Raw genomic sequence first — 19,223 nt, 5'->3', positions numbered from 1 at the left:
TCTTAACATAAACATGGCAATTAAACCAAAATCTTCCCAGCACGCCCCCGAGCTGGTGCCCTGCTTTCCCCAGCCGGCGGCAGTACCTGCCCAAATTGCTGCCCACGGCCGAGCGCCAGCTCCAGCCCTGCAGGGTTTTAAGTGACCCAAGTCTTCCCCGATAAACCACGCGAAATTAAACCCCACAGAACCATGCGTACTAGCAATTATTTAGGTTTAAGTGCTGATGTTACAGGCACCGGGAGCTGAAACCCAAGCAGTGTCTCTTAGTTACACACATTTATTCCCCCGTGCACGTACACCATAGTTACTACATGCCAAGCAGCCAGTATCACCAAAGACGAGGAGGGCACGTGAAAGCAGCCTGATTAAAACAGAGCAGTGGCTGAACTTCCCACCTCCAACAGCAACCGGAGCAGAATCAAGAAGCAAAGCATGAGTGAAATCCACCCTGGCTCAAGGAGCAATGACCACAGCCGGGGACTGGCGGGTCCCAGTCCTTGCGATCAGTCACCTGAGGCTGGAAACTGATACTTAGTGGGCAGCAACAACGTCTTCATGTCTGTACAGTGATCATAAAGCGCTAAGTAAATATTTCTGGCAACAACTCTAATGGTCTGCGAGTACCTCAGCACCCCAGCACTGCCAGGTGGAGATCTGTGTGAATACCAGGCTATAAATACATTCGCAGACTTTGGTCACTGCTTGTCCACCACAGAAAGGATCCCAGGAGCATATCCGTTGCTAGACACATTTTCTCTATGTCACTGTAAAAGATCAGATTTTAAAAAACCAACAAAAGGCAGAAAATGGCAATAGTCAAAGTATCTACCATTCTAAAAAGCCTACCAGACTCAAATACAACGTTAGCAAAAGTTATTGAAGTGGCAAAGAGAACGAGGTCCTCGATTAAGATTTCAAATGAATAAATATCTAAGTGCATTGGTGTCTAGCTGCCTAATGTACCTAAAAGCAATCTTTCAAAAAGTATTTTAATATGGATGCAGAGTTTATAAATTGACCATTTAAATGCTGCGACAAGCCGTGCAGAACAAGCATCGGAAGGAAAATGAACATATGTAAATGCTGCAGTTAGACATTCACATGTGCACACATTCTGCTTAAATATTCAAGAAATATCTCTCCGCAGCTATAATTTCAGCCTGCTCAAACGCTGAGCCAAGAACACAGGCCCGCACACGTGTCCCTCCAGGGAGGCAGCCCGAGGACAGCGGCCTCCCGCCCGCCCCGACGCCCCGGCAGCGGACACGCCGCCACGCGCTCCTCTCCCTCACAATTTCAAGCTAAGCCGTGACCGCTGAGCACTCGAATATGTAAAAGCACGTTTTTAAGGCATCTTCGGCAACTATTTTTCCATGGCAGCATCCTCAACCGTTAAGTCACTGTTACCCCATTGCAGTCCCCTGACTGATTATACTTCATTTATTAGCATACCAATTTTCTGATAGAAAGAGAGATTGGAGGGAGCTGCTGTAAATTGATATAGCTCCATGAATTTGGTCCAAAGCACATATATTCAGCTTTTTATCCCAGAATTGTTCTAGATATTCATTCTTTGTGACTTAATCTAGCTTTCCAATTTTGCAATCAACCTATAAAATACCTTAGTCTTTTCCTTTTTTTCCCCCTCCTCTCCTCATGAAACAAAGAACTAAAATACCTATTAAAAAAAAAATACCGAATCAATATGCATCAGGAAGTTATGACACGTTATTCACATGCTATTATTCACAGCAATAGCTAGGCAATTTCAGGACCATGTTTTCATCATACAGCTGAAAACCTCTTCCAAATAGCGCACACTTCTTCCATTGAGATTAAAAAAAATAAAATAAACATGGGACAATGATCCCCTCACTAGCAAGTAACAAAATTATTAGTAGCCACTTTCTGAACAAAACAGTCTAATTTACTTAAATATTAGTAACTTATTATTACTGAGTAAAATGAAGTAACTAAAGCGTAAAGCAGAAAACAAGCTATTAACTAAATGTTGGATACGCTTTTAAAAAATAGTTAAAGGGTAAGCTACACAGCATAGCAACCCACACTTACTAATCTCTTAATTATCAGTGTTTTAAAATAACTTAGCTTCACTGCTATCACAGCTACAGCTTCCTGACTGGTTAACAGATAAAGAAAATTATTCAGAAGCTATTTCTTGCCCTGGCTTGCCGTCTGGCTTAGTGACATTACAGACCCCAACCCTCCGACAGGCTGGCAGGGGACCAGCGTTCCCATTTAACCTTCATTCCAAAGCACTGGCCTTTATCAGAGAAACGTTGCACTTGAGTCCCATATAAATAGCTTTGCTTCCCCTTGAAACACGGGCTTGGACACAGTTTGGTCATTAACGGCATTTGTTACATACTACAGTCCAGTTTAAGGGAAATGATGAGCAAGATATATTTTGGGTTTTGGTGGTTGGTAACTATAAAGTAGATTAAACAGCACAAACTGATTAAAACAAAATGAAAAAGAGAAAGAAAGGTATGAGAGACATTTCCTTTAAAAAAAAAGAAAAGAATTAATAACTCCTAAACATTATTCTCTGTGTCCGTATCTCTTCAGTAAGTTAAAACTGACTTATGTGCCAAGAAAAGACTGTTGCACACCCAAAACTAAACTTAGTAATCACCAACCACCACCCCCCAAAGCTTGGAAATCCATCATTTCCAAGCTGATTTTATACCAGTGACATAACAAAAAAAAAATGAACTGACGTGTTTGCAGAAAGCAGCTCATCTTTGGAAGCATAGCCCGAAGACTGATAGCACAAGTTTTAACGGAACAGTAATGAGAGAACTGTCAAAACATTTATATTCAATAAACACGTGAAGGTAAATGAAACTTCATTTTAGCTGAGTGCATACTTTCACATCAACATGGTTCTTCTGTAATTATATGGAATTGTATTTTACTGTATCTACAGCCCTTGAAAGGTATTGTCACATACGACTCAAATTCAATTCCTGTTATTATACAGATGCCTTTCGGCAATATTTATTGCAATAGTAATAACTTATTGGTAATACTTTGATGCGCTAAACTATTTAAACAAGAGTCTTTTTTCCTACTAAGGCGAGCATCCAGTTGTTTTGCTGGATGAGATTATGACTCCACAGGGTGGATGAACGGCAGTGTTCGGGCAACTCCTATTGCTGCTACAGCACTGCCAAGGACATCTAGAAAATAGCACAGAATCACTAAGGTTGGAAAACACCTGCAAGACCAGCAAGTCCGACCACCAACCCAACCCCACCATGCCCACTCAACCATGTCCCGCAGTGCCACATCCACACGTTCCCTGAACACCTCCAGCGATGGTGACTCCACCACCTCCCTGGGCAGCCTCTTCCAGTGCTTCACCACTCTCTCCGGAAAGACATTTTTCCTAATATCCAGCCTGAACCTCCCCTGGCGCAACTTGAGGCCATCTCCTCTTGTCCTGTCGCTTGTCACTTGGGAGAAGAGACCAACACCCCCCTCCCCACAACCCCCTTTCAGGTAATTGCAGAGAGCGATGAGGTCTCCCCTCAGCCTCCTCTTCTCCAGACTGAACACCCCCAGCTCCCTCAGCCGCTCCTCATCAGACTTGTGCTTCAGACCCCTCACCAGCCTCGTTGCCAGTTTTGGTACATTTTCTAAGTTACTATGCTTTAACAAAGTTATTTTAATATCAGGACGCTACCAAAAAAAAAAAAAACTTTCAATGCTTGAAATGAAAGACAGGAACAACATATAATGCCAAAAATAAGAAAAGAGAGTACATTCATTTCTTGTGCTACAGAATCAATAGACTCTTTTTCACAAAACTCCTGCATGATTCAGCACACAAGATGGATGGAGCTCCTCTATAAGAGCTTGCTATTTTATCTTCACTTTTTAAACCCAGCTGTGACTACAAAGTTATTCATTTCCTGCTTGCTTCCTTTTGAAAGCTAATATTTTATAAATAAAGCCATACTTAGGAGAGCAAGAGAACTGACAAGACAGTCAGTCAGCTACCGCAAAGACTGAAATGCCTCGTCATTTGAATACCAATTTCTGCCTTTGGTACGTGGCGTTCTTTTTTTAAGCGTTTTGGTTTTGCTCTTGATCGTACGTCCATAGTCAACACAATACTTCAACTGTAGTAATAACTATTCATATTCTTTAACATCACTACTTTCCTTTGTAACCCTTGTATTTCCCCTCCCTGAATTTAAGGACACATCCTATATTCTAGGACAGCAGGCTTCCTACTTCCCACCCCAGCGGTGGGAACAGAGGCGGTGGCAGGAATTCCCCTTCATTTAGCAAGAAGGACGGGGTTTAACTCAGCTCAAGGAGGGACAAGCTTGTGAACGAGAAAACTACCGAGGGTTAGTCAACACACACACAGAAAGACAATATCCAGCGCAGGAAATCCCCTGAGCCCAAAACAGCTGGAGGCCGGGAGATGATTTTGGGGGAAGCATCGGATATGCTCGCCCTGGTCTGAGGGCGAGAGAAAACACGGAGAAACACAGCCCCTCAGGTCCAGTCTTGAAATGCAGCTTTTCTAGATTACAAACGTGGTTAGGAGCTGCATGTCCAGACAGAGTTTATTCCATTGCATGCTTTCAGACTGTCTGAGGAGCTAGACAAGCAGCAGCTCATCCATGACCAGCGTATTTAGTTTCAAGACTATCACTACCACCCAAGCGATTTTAAAAACATCATTTACCAAAACAGAAAGAGGAATGGGGACCAAGTAGATCATTCTGTAAATTTCTGGCCACATTGGTGGTCATAATCTCCAGACGGACAAACTCCTGTTGTCGAGTTATGAGACGATACGGAGCAAACGGCAGCTCCCAGCCAACCCTCCTAACAGGGAGATACAGCTAACTCTGTAACATGCTCTCACCTTAACCTCTTCCTAAATGGGAGGATCATTTCTTCCTCCTCCTCCAAAAACACCATCCGTGCTCTCCTGCAGAGCGCTGGCCTTCCTTGGACCGTTTCTGTTCTTCTCTTTCTGATACGGTTTAGGACGGGTGTCCCAAGTGGAACATTACTTACAGAGGAGCCTACATCAGACTTTTGTTTCAGTATTTATCCAATTCTTAAGGCAAAATTCAGCTTTTCCAGCTGCTACTCCATTCTCATGTTTTGGAAGACTAATACCTCAGTCCAAAAACCATTACCTGCTTTCCTTGCATAGTTCCTAAACGTGGACCCCAACAACGTCTGCTGCTGCACATCACCTTACAGCCACCCGCAAGCGATTTCTCCCGTCAGAACCTGCAGCTGTAGGTTCGCAGCAACTCCATAACCACCCACTTAAGCTTTGCATTGCTCACAAAAGGCACTGCTCAGTTTCTTCTTTAATCCTACTCTTTCACTTACAAACCTCTTCTAGAACAAACTGCAAACAGACTCCTTAGAAAGTACCCAGTTTCCATCTAAAAAACGGCTGTTTATGTCTAAAGAAAAGAGCTAAAATGGAGCAAGTGTTTATTACCTCCTGCCGTGCAGGATTTTATCCAAGTGCTTAGAGTTGTTAACTCAACTACATCAGCTGACCCCCCTCTGAGAACTTAGAGATTCATTCATGTTCGCTAGTATCAAACCAGGAACACGGTCTTTCCTTTATTTAACATACACTTATATACTCTATACCCACTCACATGCGCATATATACACACATACAAACACACACACTTCCATATATTTTTTAAAATTTAAAGTGTTGGGGAAAAAACACTAATTGCACAGCTTTGATATTTAGAATACACAACTTCCTCCCTATCATTTTTATGACCTTTTAGTTAATATAATTACCGTTACAGCAGATCATAATTTGTTCTCATGGCTACAAATTAATGAGACAAATTGCTGTGACGTTACAGTCTGAGCAAAACAAGAGCAGACAATGAGGCAGCCCAGCTTTCATCAGCTTCTTTAGCTAAAAGGCTCCGAGTACACAAAGGTAATGAAAATTACTTCCTCTACCTTTGCGTTCCCACCTCCGCAGCGATGCCAGCCTCTGAATCGCAGACATTACAGTCACAGGTGGCTGTAAAAACTGCAGAGCAGGTTTACAGTCGCTTTAAAATAGATGCAGTAAATGTCAGCCCTTTCTCTCCTTCCCCCTACCCAAGTAAATGTGGAGAACTGCTTATGTAACAGTTCATTATAAGTTTCGCATTCCTAACCCGAGGTATATACGTTGGGGGCAATATTTTGTTACCTCAGCTTGCTCCTTTTCAATAGATGAAAAGTGTGAAGGCATTATGACTTTTTAAATTATTATTTCATGCCATTGTAAAGTAGTCTGGGGAAGCCAGTTATTGATAAAAACAGAGATATTAATTACCTGCCACTGATACGTTCACACAGAATCACAGAATCATTAAGGTTGGAAAAGACCCGTAAGGTCATCAAGTCCAACCACCACCCCAACCCCACCATGCCCACTAAACCATGTCCCGCAGTGCCACGTCCACACGTTCCCTGAACACCTCCAGAGATGGTGACTCCACCACCTCCCTGGGCAGCCTCTGCCAGTGCTTCACCGCTCTCTCAGTGAAAGAATTTTTCCTAATATCCAGTCTAAATCTAAAAAAACCCACCCTATCCATTACAGCAAAAAGAGTGATGAGACCGACGTCGTTCACCCTCAAACGTGTCAATGGAAACCTTTCTACCATTAACACTTACATCTAACACAAACCTCAATTCCAATTGATTTTGCATTGACTCTTGAAATACAGCCAGCGAAACAATCATCTTCAGAGAGAAGAGAACATGCATGAAGTACTCAGATTGACAGAAGATTAGATGTGCATTTTTAAGTGGCACTTAAAGACGGAAGAGTGACATTTCTGCAATACACAAATGCACTTCAAGGTAGGCACAAGCTTCAAAGGATGACTCGGGACACCCCCAAAGCTTCGGTGGTGTTTGAAACCCTGACAAAGTTGTGTACCTTGGCCCCATCTTCAACCTCTGCCTGTGCCAGAAATAGCACAGGAACATGGATGGAGAAGCACAGAGGCAGCAATACTCTGCATTCACGTTTCATCTAAAACTGTTACTATCTACATTCCAGCTTTTACTCCCAGCCAAGAGTTAATATACTGGGCAGAAGACATAGCATTGCCTCCTAGAAAGTTTTATCTAGCTGGAAAGGAGACCAACTGCAGAAAAGAAAAGCATAAAATAGTTGAATTGCAATTTCCAGAAGACAGCAGGGGTTATCCTTGCTTGATTTACTAGGCTTATCTGTTTAGCGCTATAGGTATATAAAAATTTGTAATGCTACTGTATAAGCATTATGATATGATTGCGGGACCGGTCGTCAAGGTAGCTCTGTGCTGTTGTTTAGGCACAAAGGAAACGCAGAATGCCAAAAAGGTACTCGTATCCAATTAATTTGTCAGAGCATTTGGAGAAAGTTTAGTTTCCCCATTCTTATTCACCTCTTAACACAAAGTCTCATCCAAAACTGCCCATTTACAAACATTTTAAGAAAACAGCAACACCCCCGACATACACTGGCATATATGAAAGGATTTGCAAATGGAGGGGGCAGGAGGGTGGAGAAGTCAACCAATAATTATCTGAAACATTAAAACAAGGAGCATAGCTTTAAAAGTAGCTCTGAAAAGTGGCCAGACCCATGTTTTCATCTCTTCTGGCACAATAAGGAAACTGCAAAAACTGCATCTGAACGAAGTGTTTTCTCAACACACCTTTTTAAGCAGAACGTTAAGAAATTGGTCTGGCTGATAAGAACTACCCATTCTCTCACTGGAAAAACATAATGCCCTTTGGACCATCATGCTTGTAGTAAAAGAAAATAAGTAAGATTTTGGCAGAAAGGCTAAAACAGATTAAAAAAATGGCAGCCAACCTGTTGCTTTTTGCAGTCAATGCTTCACATGTCAAGTTTTACTTTACGTCTGGAAAATGAGCCATGGAAAGGCTTACGACCCTATCAGACACTTCCTCGGGATTCATACTTTGGGTTCTTTAAATAAAGCAAACTCACTTTGGGAGATCTTAGACTATCTGAAGTGGCTTCTTCCTTCCATTTTTGTGCCCAAGGAAAAAGAAAAATAAAAAACAAAATCAGAAGAGAACAAGCCACAGAAGGGCCTTATACCATCTGCTTCTTAAACAGAGACTGCCTCAAGCAAGAGATATTTTCTGCCCCCCTTTTCTTCCCAGCTATTAAACTGAAAGCTGTTTTCAAGCATGGCCACACAACACCCTAAACCAGCCAATACTCATTCACAGAGCATCATTCAGCCCTTGGCCAACATACCCAGTTTCCCACTCCTTCTGGTGGCAGTCTAGGTTCAATCCTAGTGCTGGACGCTTGAATATCCCACATGCCTTTACGGCCCATTAGCTTCAATTTCTGATGGAGCGGTCCCTCTTTGGCTGTATTTAGCTTAGCTGCTAATTGCCCCAGCCTCTGAATGCATTGCACATAAAAATCAATTGCAAGAGTGAAAACACTTTTAAGTCTTCATAGAGACTCTGGAATTTCTCCCATCTTATAATCACAGAGCCCAAGAAAACCAAAAGAAAATAGCTGTGACTTCTCCATGCTCATTTTGGTTAGAATAAAAATGCTTTTCCTTTCATTTTGTAACACAGGGCAGATCACGATGGATTAATCATGAAGAAAATGAGCCTCTTTGATACCTAAAGAGAAATACAAGAAGGCAAAAAGCAGTGCAAGCTCACCACACACCATTTCATCCTTGTTTTCAAGGACCAGTCTAAAGTCAAAGGGTAATTTATTCATTATGCCCATTCAAACTTTCATGTCCCCTGAAGCTGCCAACAAAAGTACCATTTAATGTGAATGCTGCACTGTTGTTTGCAGATGTAGATATCTGTTCCTTAGAAGATTCCAACAGGCAGATAATAGTCACAACTTAAAATCACTGTATGTCTAGACCGAATTTAAAGATACGTATTTCGTACCATTATTAAACACAGCACAAAAATAAATATTAAGCTACAGCAATGCAACTGGAAGGAAAGGAGGAGCTCAGCAAAACTACGACTTTTCACAGAATCACAGAACAGTTTGGGTTGAAAGGAACTTTCAAAGATCATCTAGTCCAACCCCCCTGCCACACGCAGGGACGTCAAGTTTTGTGTTTGCACATACAAGCACTTCAGATGCTTCAGACTTCCGAAGATGCAATTTAACTTTTAACGTACACTAACAAACACAGAAGAAATCCTGAAGCACTGCATCCACTTTTTAAGGAGAAAAAAATTATAAAAATAAAGATAAGGTGCAGATATAAGATCCTTCTGTCGGTTCCGAAACCTCCATTGCTCAATGTACATCTCTAATACAAGCATACATGTCCTCCGCTTACAGCCTTTGTCACTGATATGACAATGACGTTATCTAAAGGAAAATACCACCAATAGAGCGTGTGACACAAGTAGTTAAGTACTCCGAATCAGCTTGGATGAGAGGTCATCTCAGGCTCAAAAATATTGAGTAAGAAGATCAATTGTTTGCACTGTGGAAAAACAAGTTTCCTTTCCTCAGACAGCTTCTTTACCTACCTATCACCATTACTTGGTAGAACACCAGGCCTGGTAAGCAACCGAGCGGTGTAAAACAAAGATCTTCACTACTTGTTCAAGTAAAGAGGAAAAGTAGTGTCGCATTTGTTACTGAGCACCTATGAATCAAGCCTTCCAACACATACAAATAAAAATATGGAAGCGTCCCATTATAGATTTGTTAATCAATACAATTCTCCAGGTGAAACCAGGCTGTAGAGCATGGCCAACTCTCAACTTCCTTCCCAAAACAAAGTGCAGGACCCAATTCTGTACTCATTTCAGTAAACCAAATCTTTCCCAATGCTTATAAGTCTAGATATCAGGAGTAACCAATAAGTCAGTTTTTAACTAATTAGGCCTTGTGCGGCTCCTTCCCAACTCTTCTAAGTCGGGCAGACGTGTATCAGAAAACAAAATAACACCTTCCCTTTGCTCCAGTTCCAAAACTTGCCTCCTCTCCATTGATGTTAGTTGAATTTAGCATGCAGAATTACCCTCTTAGTTCCACAGAAACTGAATCTAACAAGCACGGGGTTTTGCCCCCCAAAATGATACTGTGTTGCTTACAGTTATCAATACTGTTGTATTAACCTAATATTCTTGAGTATTCTTTGCACTTCAACAGAAAAGTAAATTGCCAAAATTCTCAATGCTTCAGCGATTCTTACAAGCACCAAATCACTCTTTGAAAGGTTACTGGCATGAATAGGAACAGCGCACCGTCAAGCCACAGAATTTGCCAGATGTTTCGAAAAACAAAAAGGCACAGCAAACACAGCTGTAACTTCTGTCTTTAGGAATCCAGGATAGATCCTTCAGCAGATAAATTCCACAGACTGGAACTTTGCACTACCACTGCCCCATCAAATTGGTACCCGTATATTGCAGCATCAAACTGCAAGGAGGGTTTTTCCTTCCCTGCCCAGGCTGACCTGCTCAGATTTTAATGCTGAGATTACATCCATCAGCGGATGGAGAGATTATAATATTAGTGTGGAATAGAAATCATAGTGGCTGAATAGGCTTCGCATACAGAAGTTGCACACTATCATGTATAGTCCATTAGTTCATAAAGGAATACAGACATTCATAAAAGAAGCGTAACGAGAAAAAAAAGAGAAATCGGGCAGGGAGAATAGAGATATTATTTACTATCTTTCCATTAAAACTGTCTTTTATATTTATCTTGCAAGCCATTCAGCAGGAAAATTCCTACTGCCCAGCTGTGGATTTGGAAAAACTTAAAACCAACAAAGGTAAATCCTATACAGGAATTCACCTGCTCTCCAGTGTCGCTACTTAGCTCTATGAACATTATTTTCAAATGCAAACAATTACAGTACAGCACTCTTCAATGGATCTGTATAAGAAAATATAAACCAGTTTCGAAAAAGATAGAGCTTCTTTGCACTCTTATTCTTCCTGCTCACCAGAACACACGCTCCCCCCACCTCCGACTAGAATCCAATTTTCAAAACAGCACATTGCCTTTGCTTCACTGGGAAGTCAGAGAGTAGACACGACAAGTTCTCCTTAGCATCTTGCGCTCTCTATTTGCCTGCAGAGCAGACAGAAAGCCACCCCAGTGAGATCTGCCATCCTGTTGCCCACCTTTACAGTTGTGTATTTTTTCATGGTCTCACAGCAGCGCCTTTGCATTCATAGAATCGTTGAGGTTGGAAAAGACCTTTAAAGATCATCAAGTCCAACCGTAAACCTAACCCTGCCAAGTCCACCACTATACTCTGTCCCTAAATGCCTCATCCACATGTCTCTTAAATACCTCCAGGGAAGGTGACTCAACCACCTCCCTGGGCAGCCCCTTCCAGTGTCTGACAACCCTTTTGGTGAAGAAGTTCTTCCTAACATCCAGCCTGAACCTCCCCTGGCGCAACTTGTGGCCATTTCCTCTTGTCCTACCACTTGTCACTTGGGAGAGGAGAAGACACTGCCACCTGTGTAGAACAGACTGCACCTGTGTAAGCTTACTAATGAGGAAGCAAAGATCTGTCTATCTCTGCTTTTTCCAAAAAATACAGTACTAGAAATAAAATGTATTATATTTAGTGAAGTCCAAAAAGTAGTTTCTTATGCCCCTGAATAACAGAAATCCAGTGCACCTCTGTTCTTTGTTTGGACATACATGAAACTGCCTCACTTGGAAAGGATAACTATTTTGAGTTAACTGCAAAGAGATTCTTTTATTATATCTAAATGTCACAATAAATGTCTCCCAATTAGGAGATCTGGCAGATTTTGCCATTCAGCTACTATTCACAGACAGTTTTGATTCTCTAATGTTGAAAACCTATCAGGATGATCATTAAGAGATTCCAGGCAGATTCTCTTGTAAAATTGGGTGTTGAACACCCTACCAGTTGACTCAATTTTCCAAAAAAATTACTGCCTCTCTCAGCATTTTATCAGGTGCTGCAGCAATTGCCCCAGTTCAGGATCACCAATGAGAAACAAACGTGGCTGTTAACAGCCACATTTTGTTCTGTGATATAATATATATACACACACACAGAGGTCTGACTGTAGAGTCTGTAGTGTCTTTAAAAAGACGACGACAACACCCACCTCTCATTTCAGGCAGTACAAAGGCTCAGTTGAGCACTGAGGAAAAAAGAATATCAGTGTGAACACAGTTCATATTTCCACTAGTACCTCTGCAATCGTACAGGCTAGAAACTTATGTTTTTAAAAGGCAAGCAAAAAAATCTCTCTGCAATCTTAGAGGATTTTGACCTACTTTTGAGAATACTTGACCTTAGGATGTTGTTTGGCATTTACCTAAATGAAATACAATCTCAGTATAATGTTTAAAGTCCTTTATCGAGGGCTCAAACTTGCACATATGGCTCAACAGACAAAAATATAACGTAACAGACAAACATGGCGGGGGGGGGGGGGGGGGGGGGGGGGGAGAAAAAGTGCATCTACACTTTAAGAACCAGTATGGCAGGTGCTTGAGATGGTGATGACACAGCTCATAGAGCAATGCCTGGTTTAGTGAGATGACCTCCGAAAACTTTCAAAGGCATAATATGCGACTGGATTATTATTCCCATAAAAATTAAAGGAATTTTTTATTCCTCAGCAGCAGAGCCTCTGCTGGCTCCCAATAGAAAGCACATAGTTACAACGAAGGAATAATGATGCACTGCAGATGATCGTTAAGACAGACAGGATGCAACATGTTTCCAAGAGGAAGCTTCTAGTTGTGTTTTGGAGACCTGATAACATGTCAAATGTAATAAACTAAATTGCCTGAAACAAATCACTCTAATTTCATCTTTTGATATCATTATATCTGTTTCCCCACAATGTATCCTAATGTAGCCCAGGAGACTTAAATCTATACGGGACAAACTTGTATTAATTTTACACTTGCCAAATACATGAGGTATTCAGCAAGCATTGCATCACATCTAGTATTTTTGCTTGGTATATAAAACTAGTGCACAAGTAATTAATGCCGAGTTCTACACAGATTTTATCAGCTCCAAATAACTGCTTAAGAGAAATCCCAGGATTACAGAAAATTGTACTTTACTGTATCTTCCATGGAGTTGTCTCTCCGCTATACTATGAATCCTAAAGTCATACCATGGACTAAAAGGGAACCACTTCCATAATAAGCAGGATGCATTTCAGCCTGTGGAAAGGCTCAACTTCGAAGAGGGAACCCTAGCTCCTTCAAAGCCTAAAACCAGTTAAGCACCAATATATCTATCATTCATGCACTCAGACCTCCGCATCAGCGTCCATACACTGAGGAAGGTAAATGTCAAGAATAAGTGAACAATCTGGGGTACTTGGACCCCCACTTTCAGAAAGCAACAACTATACTGCACTGCAGGCTCCATGCATCATTCCCAAGTTACTGAAGGTTTTGCCTCCAATTCATAACTGGATGTTTTCTTAATGCTTAGCTGCTCAAATTGAAAAAAAAAAAATTCTAAAGTAGCCACAGATAGCAGCTAACCAAATGCTCTTTTAAATGGCTAAAGCGAATTTGTGGCATTCCCTGGGGACTTAAAAGAACTTTTCGTTCCCACAAAGGCATTTATTCACTGATAATAAGCAGAATTCTGCCATCACTACCTTCTACATGCTGATACGTCTGTGCTTCTGTTCAGAAGGACTTCCGAGCTAGAACTGCAGCAAGCTTCAGGAGAGAAAAAAGTCCATTTGTTTTCTTCCTTAGCTGCAACACATTTATAGCCCACCTGTCAAAATGCTTCTTGCTTAAAACGCAAATCAGAACTATCAAGTGCAATCGAAGTTTTAGTTGGACAGATTGTTTTTTAAGCTGAAATATTCCCAAACTCCAGTTCACTAAATCAGCTTCAGGTGAGGCTTTGGTTCGCCATGACATTTCTACATCAGTAAAATCCCAGTGGAGACAACGCAAAAAAAAAAAATCAGGAAGAATGGCAGAAAAAGCTGATAAAGTAGTTACACACAGCCAGTAGTGGAAAGTGTAAGAAGCAAAACCAGTCAGAATTTTTCAGCTGAAAGTCTTGTCAGAGAATCCTTAATTTTCGTGCCCACTATAGTTTTGGGTTTTTAACTCAAAATCCAGGGAAGGAGAACAGCCAAAAACCCATCAGTCTCCATAATCTTTTCAGAAGTAGGAAATTCAGAGTTAAACCTCAGTCCTGCCTTACTGAGATCAGAAAGAGAGCCTGTCTTCCATATCCCAGACACACTCCCTAATCAAAAGGTCTATCTTCTTTCCGTTCTTCTGTCAAAAATACTAAGAAGTATAACTTTCATTCTCATAGAAATAATTAGGAAACACTGACATTTTTTAAGACAGAATTCTTTTTCTTTAGCCAGCCTTTCTGAAGATTCTTCTAAATAACTTTGCCTCAGCATCCCTAATAGGTATTAACTGGAGTTACTCTATGTAACCATTGCTGTCCCATCAACCTACCCTCTTCTGACGGATTTCACAGACTACCACATTTGACAACAGACATGCTACAAAATTATAATCGATTCTCAGCGATTTAAAAAAATACACTAGGACAACTATTGCAAACATAATACAGCAGGGTATGCTTTGAAGCTTATATGTGGGTGTCATCAGCAGCAGCTCAAGAATTTTGTTAGCAGCATACCTACAGATACCGCTTCCCAACGCACGGTAAGCCCTCGCGTACCTACGTACCCATCTGGCTGGCAAGGCAGTGGCTGTTTAGAGATCAGATACCGGCTTAGCTTTCTCAAAGTTACTTAGTGATATCATCTCTTTAAAATCTAACATGACACGTCTATCAACTTCACGATCAGCATCTAAAACAAACTTTCCAGTGACCAACAGCAAAATTAGCACTACCTCATCTGACCTCAGGCAAAGTTTTTGGGGCAGAAAAAGATTGCCAGCATGATACTTACATATTCCATTCATCATATTATTCCTACTACTTTTTTAGCATATAGTAAAGAAAATAATTGTAGCCAACTAGCTAAAACAGGTTCTTTTGTCTTCTCTGCAATGACAGAGTGAGGACCTCCTGCCAGTCTAGATTGTCATTTGATAGCGAAGAAGGATTAAACCCCCGTATAAGGACAGCAAGCAGAGTTCAAGACAACTCACTGCCCACAGCTACTTCCCACTACCGAATGGTGCAGCGTGCCTAACCTTGAAATAACCCGCGACCTGCCAGTGAAGCACCACAAACACTTTACCTGCGCGCTCAATAGCATCACTGCAAACCAGAGAGGCAGAAGGACTAACACAGGGTGGTATTTGGTCAATTGGCATGGGTTACATAGGTAAAAAGTTAAGAGAACAGTATCCAGTTTCCCATTAGATGCTGATGTCACTTAAGGATAGCATGAACACCAAACACGAGCTTGCTGATTTTTACTTCTTTCAATCATCCAGTGAACAAAAGGAGGTTTAATCGATTACTTTTTTTTTTTTAAAGAGGCAAATATTCATTAAATATGTACTCAAATGAATTGTTTATGCATTCTTCTTCAATCTCAAGTGAAATACCTTTTGCAACATGCTGGCCATTTAAATGTCAATTCTTCATGTCCCCTTCAGTTACTTACCTAAAAAAAAAAAAAGGAAAAATACATTAATTTTCCATGTTCTCCAATCTATCATGAATACGTACCTTGCTCTCCACTGCTCCCCTTTAAGTTTTCAGTAGTTATAAATTAGGTAAGACTATTAGGGTAATGGGTTTTGGTTATATTATTAGTTTAGATGACGTTTCCACTTCTGCTTCAGCTAAGCATTCAGTAATTGAGTTTAAGAATTTTTTTTCTTATTATTGCTTCCCCCCCCCCCAGTAAATGATTTCTAAATAAAGACTACTTGATGCCCTCAATAATTTGATTTCCACATTCTGTGTACTTACTCTGCAAAAAAGTCATAATTGCAGTCGCAGTAATGGAAATAAAACGTTCAGCAAAAGTACCCCAATGTGGTTGTCAATACAGAAATTTGCGCAGACATTTGTGCAACTTCTTAAAAGCTACTGGCAAAAAAAAACCCCACGTTTTGAGCAGACAGAACAAAGGACAGCAAACCATGACACTCTAGTTCTACGAACTGAGGTACAGCTTTCCCACCAATCTCCGTAGGATCCGTATTTTAACCACTAAGTTTCTTTTCAGTTCTGTCATTAGTCTTTCACGGCTTTGGAGATTAAACAGTGGTGCATAACAGTAGGTACCATTGCCTGTCTGAGGAACTAGTTACTAAGGAGAAAGTAGAAGAAAGCTTGCTGTCAACAATGCTTGCCTCTTCACTCATTCACTACTCAATAATTTCATCCCCCTTACCGGCCCTCGCTTCTTCTCCCAGGCCATCAAAACCATTTCAGAAGTCAGTGCTCTTTTCTTGCTTCTACCACGCTTCATTTTAGAAAGGAATGGCTTATTCAAGGCTTCTCCCTTCCAGACTTCACTCTTAGTGATAACCGTGTCAACATCCAGAAATAGCCAAAATTTGTAATTCTTAAGTGATTAAGTTGAGGCTATCACAAGACTAGAAATTAAAGCACAACTTCTGTGACAGAAAAGACAGCTTTTGAGAAGCACTCGGCAACGCTAGCAAGCAATATATATTACAACGACGACCAGGACAGACTGACCAGCGCACGTTATTTGCCAAGCAGGAGTCCCGCTAGGCTCCTGCCTCCAACAAGTCAAAATGGTGAGTTGGTTTGCAAACCCATAAACCTGGGTTTGGGTATGAGGGGGCTTGAATTTCTGTAGTTTAGGTTTCTGTTTGCTTCCTTGCTTAATGAGGATCATGTCTTTCAGGCTTTTCGCTTAAGGGGAAAGAACTAAAAACGTATCTGACTATCAAAACCTGAAACTGTCACGTAAGCATATATTCCTGGGAAAAAGAGCTGTAATGGTTTTATCAATCGTTACATGAAATCCCAGCAAAGCAAAGACTATTAGCACCACTAAAATCAAGTTTCAACGGGAAGACGCCAGAGCAACGGTACATATAAGTCCCCAAAGCCAGTAACTGAACTACACCCTCCAGCCAGGAGCAGCGAGAGCAGCGTAAGTGCAACAAGCTCACAGTTCTCTTCCACAGAAACATGGTTTTCTATGTCATTGCACACTGCATCTGTTTTCAACAAAATCTTACCAAACCAGCCCTGAAGAACAGGCAGGCATGAGTTCAGAACCTCCCAGAGGTCCCGTCCTCCCCTTCTCACCCAGAGGCCAAGAACCTGGCTGGGAAAATCCTCCAGCACAGCCTGGAACAGGCCCGCAGGCACCCAGCACAACTATGCAGGCAGAAGCATCTTTGTTCTAGGTGACAGCACCCGTTCTTCTCCGTAACCCATACAAGGAGACTGGGCAACAACCACAGGTGTCAACATCTACAAATTTCAAGTGAATCTCAACTCATGTTTCTCCCATCCACACACCATACATCACTCTTCTATGATGGAATTGCATTTATTTTTACTTCCTTTCTACACTCAAACTGAAAATAATTTTAAAAGCTTAAAATACATCCTATAAGGTATGATTGTCTTAGATGATCCTTAAACTACCCAAAAATACATCCTTACAAGCGCTGATTCTGAAAAGAAAAATATTTCATATCGCATCCACACCACCACTTTTAACATATGCTGGCTTTTCAGATGTTTTCTTAACCAATACCACAAGTTAAAAATGATAAGAAACATAGGTGAAACCCACAACAACCAAATAGTTTCATATTTGATAAAAAACTCATCTGAATTTCTTTAAATCATAACCCCATACTTTCCAGCGTTATGCTTGCCCAAGCTTTCTAAAAAATCTCAGATGGAAATTTCACTTTTTCACATAATGTGCTCACACTGAACAGACTGTACAGGCTCAACATTAATTCTGCCTGCACTCAACTAACTTTATTTTAGACTGAATTTTAAATGACTGCCAAATGCAGACATCTACTGCACAAGTTCTGCTGCTTCCAGCTCCTGTCAACCTACTCTGTGATGCCTCTGAATGAACACTTTTTTTTTCTCCTGGCAGAACTCCTATTATCATCCTCTTTCAAAGCAGAAGATTTTGATCCTCTAGTCCATATGCATGAACATGTTTAGTCTTTTTCAAGAGAAACGTAACTGCCAGCTACAATTCGTCCTTCTCCAGGGTATAAGCCCATTTCAGAATTTGTAATGCTATTGTGCTTAAACACAAGATGTACTTGGCTGGATTTAAAATGTACTACTAAATCCTTTTGTCCTTAAAATGACAGCTCAAGGTATTATCACCATCTGACTAGAACTGTCTGATGAAATGTGCTGGGTTTTAGGTCTGCTTCATTTTTTCCCCCTTTCCCTTTAAGAGGGAGCATAGTCCTCAAGGTTAAGATTAATTTGTGTTCTCGCTGTTTATCACAGGCACTCTCATTACTAGTTTTCCTACAGTTGTTTGCAATGATTGCCCACATAACCATTCCACAGGTAATTTTGAGTGATAATAAAAAATTAAGTGACTTTTTTGCAGTTAAAAAAGTTGGGAGGGCCCCATACAAAAAGTACATCTTAAACTTCAAGTGCTATAGCTAAAGCTTATTTCTGTGTAAGAAAGTCTTTGTCCTTTGTCATTTGCCAAGTGTTACACGGATTCAATTGCCTGGGGCTTATACAAGAAGAGTTAAAATCAAGACAAGCGCCCCTTGTTGTGCATTAAGAGTAATCATCAAGAATGCACATATTTCAGCTGTCCTTTGCCCGGTCTAGCTGCAGATCACAAGCATTCCACTCAGATGAGGTGTACACTTCTCTTTTATCAGCGAAAAGTAGTTATGCGGTGAAACAATTGTCAGACAGACTCCAAATGAGGTGACTCATAGGCAGATAATGGATCCCATACCATTTCTTTCATGTAACGTCCTTCATTTCGCACCTTCGCAACCCAAGGCACCTAAGCCCATACTGATTCCAATTCAGGAATCCTTTAGTGCAGACACAGGGCATAAGCTGTTAGACTTCCTTCAGCATCTCAACCGCTTCCTTCAGGGAACGCCAAGCCAAGATCAAGCTGAAGGCACACTTGCTTGAGGGCAGGTGTTGCTTGCTGCTCTTCGATTCTTGCCTCTCAGCTACTAACAGGTTTTGCAATTGTCACTACTT

The 19,223-nt window shown here is 41.1% G+C and overlaps 1 protein-coding gene across 1 annotated transcript in view; it reads right to left on the bottom strand.

Moving 5' to 3' along the window:
• ANK2 (ankyrin 2) overlaps window positions 1-15,629 on the bottom strand; it is a 316,797-nt gene extending 301,168 nt beyond the window's left edge. The window contains exon 1 of the mRNA XM_059826980.1: window positions 15,611-15,629. Within this exon, the coding sequence (XP_059682963.1) occupies window positions 15,611-15,622 (12 nt within the window). The 5' untranslated portion in view covers window positions 15,623-15,629. The remainder of the gene's footprint in view (window positions 1-15,610) is intronic.
• Window positions 15,630-19,223: the final 3,594 nt, after the last annotated feature.

This window comes from Gavia stellata, chromosome 19 (assembly GCF_030936135.1).
Source record: "Gavia stellata isolate bGavSte3 chromosome 19, bGavSte3.hap2, whole genome shotgun sequence".
Lineage (NCBI taxonomy): Eukaryota > Metazoa > Chordata > Aves > Gaviiformes > Gaviidae > Gavia > Gavia stellata.
The sequence above is the reverse complement of the archived record's forward strand: the minus strand, read 5'-3'. Positions and strand labels throughout refer to the sequence as shown.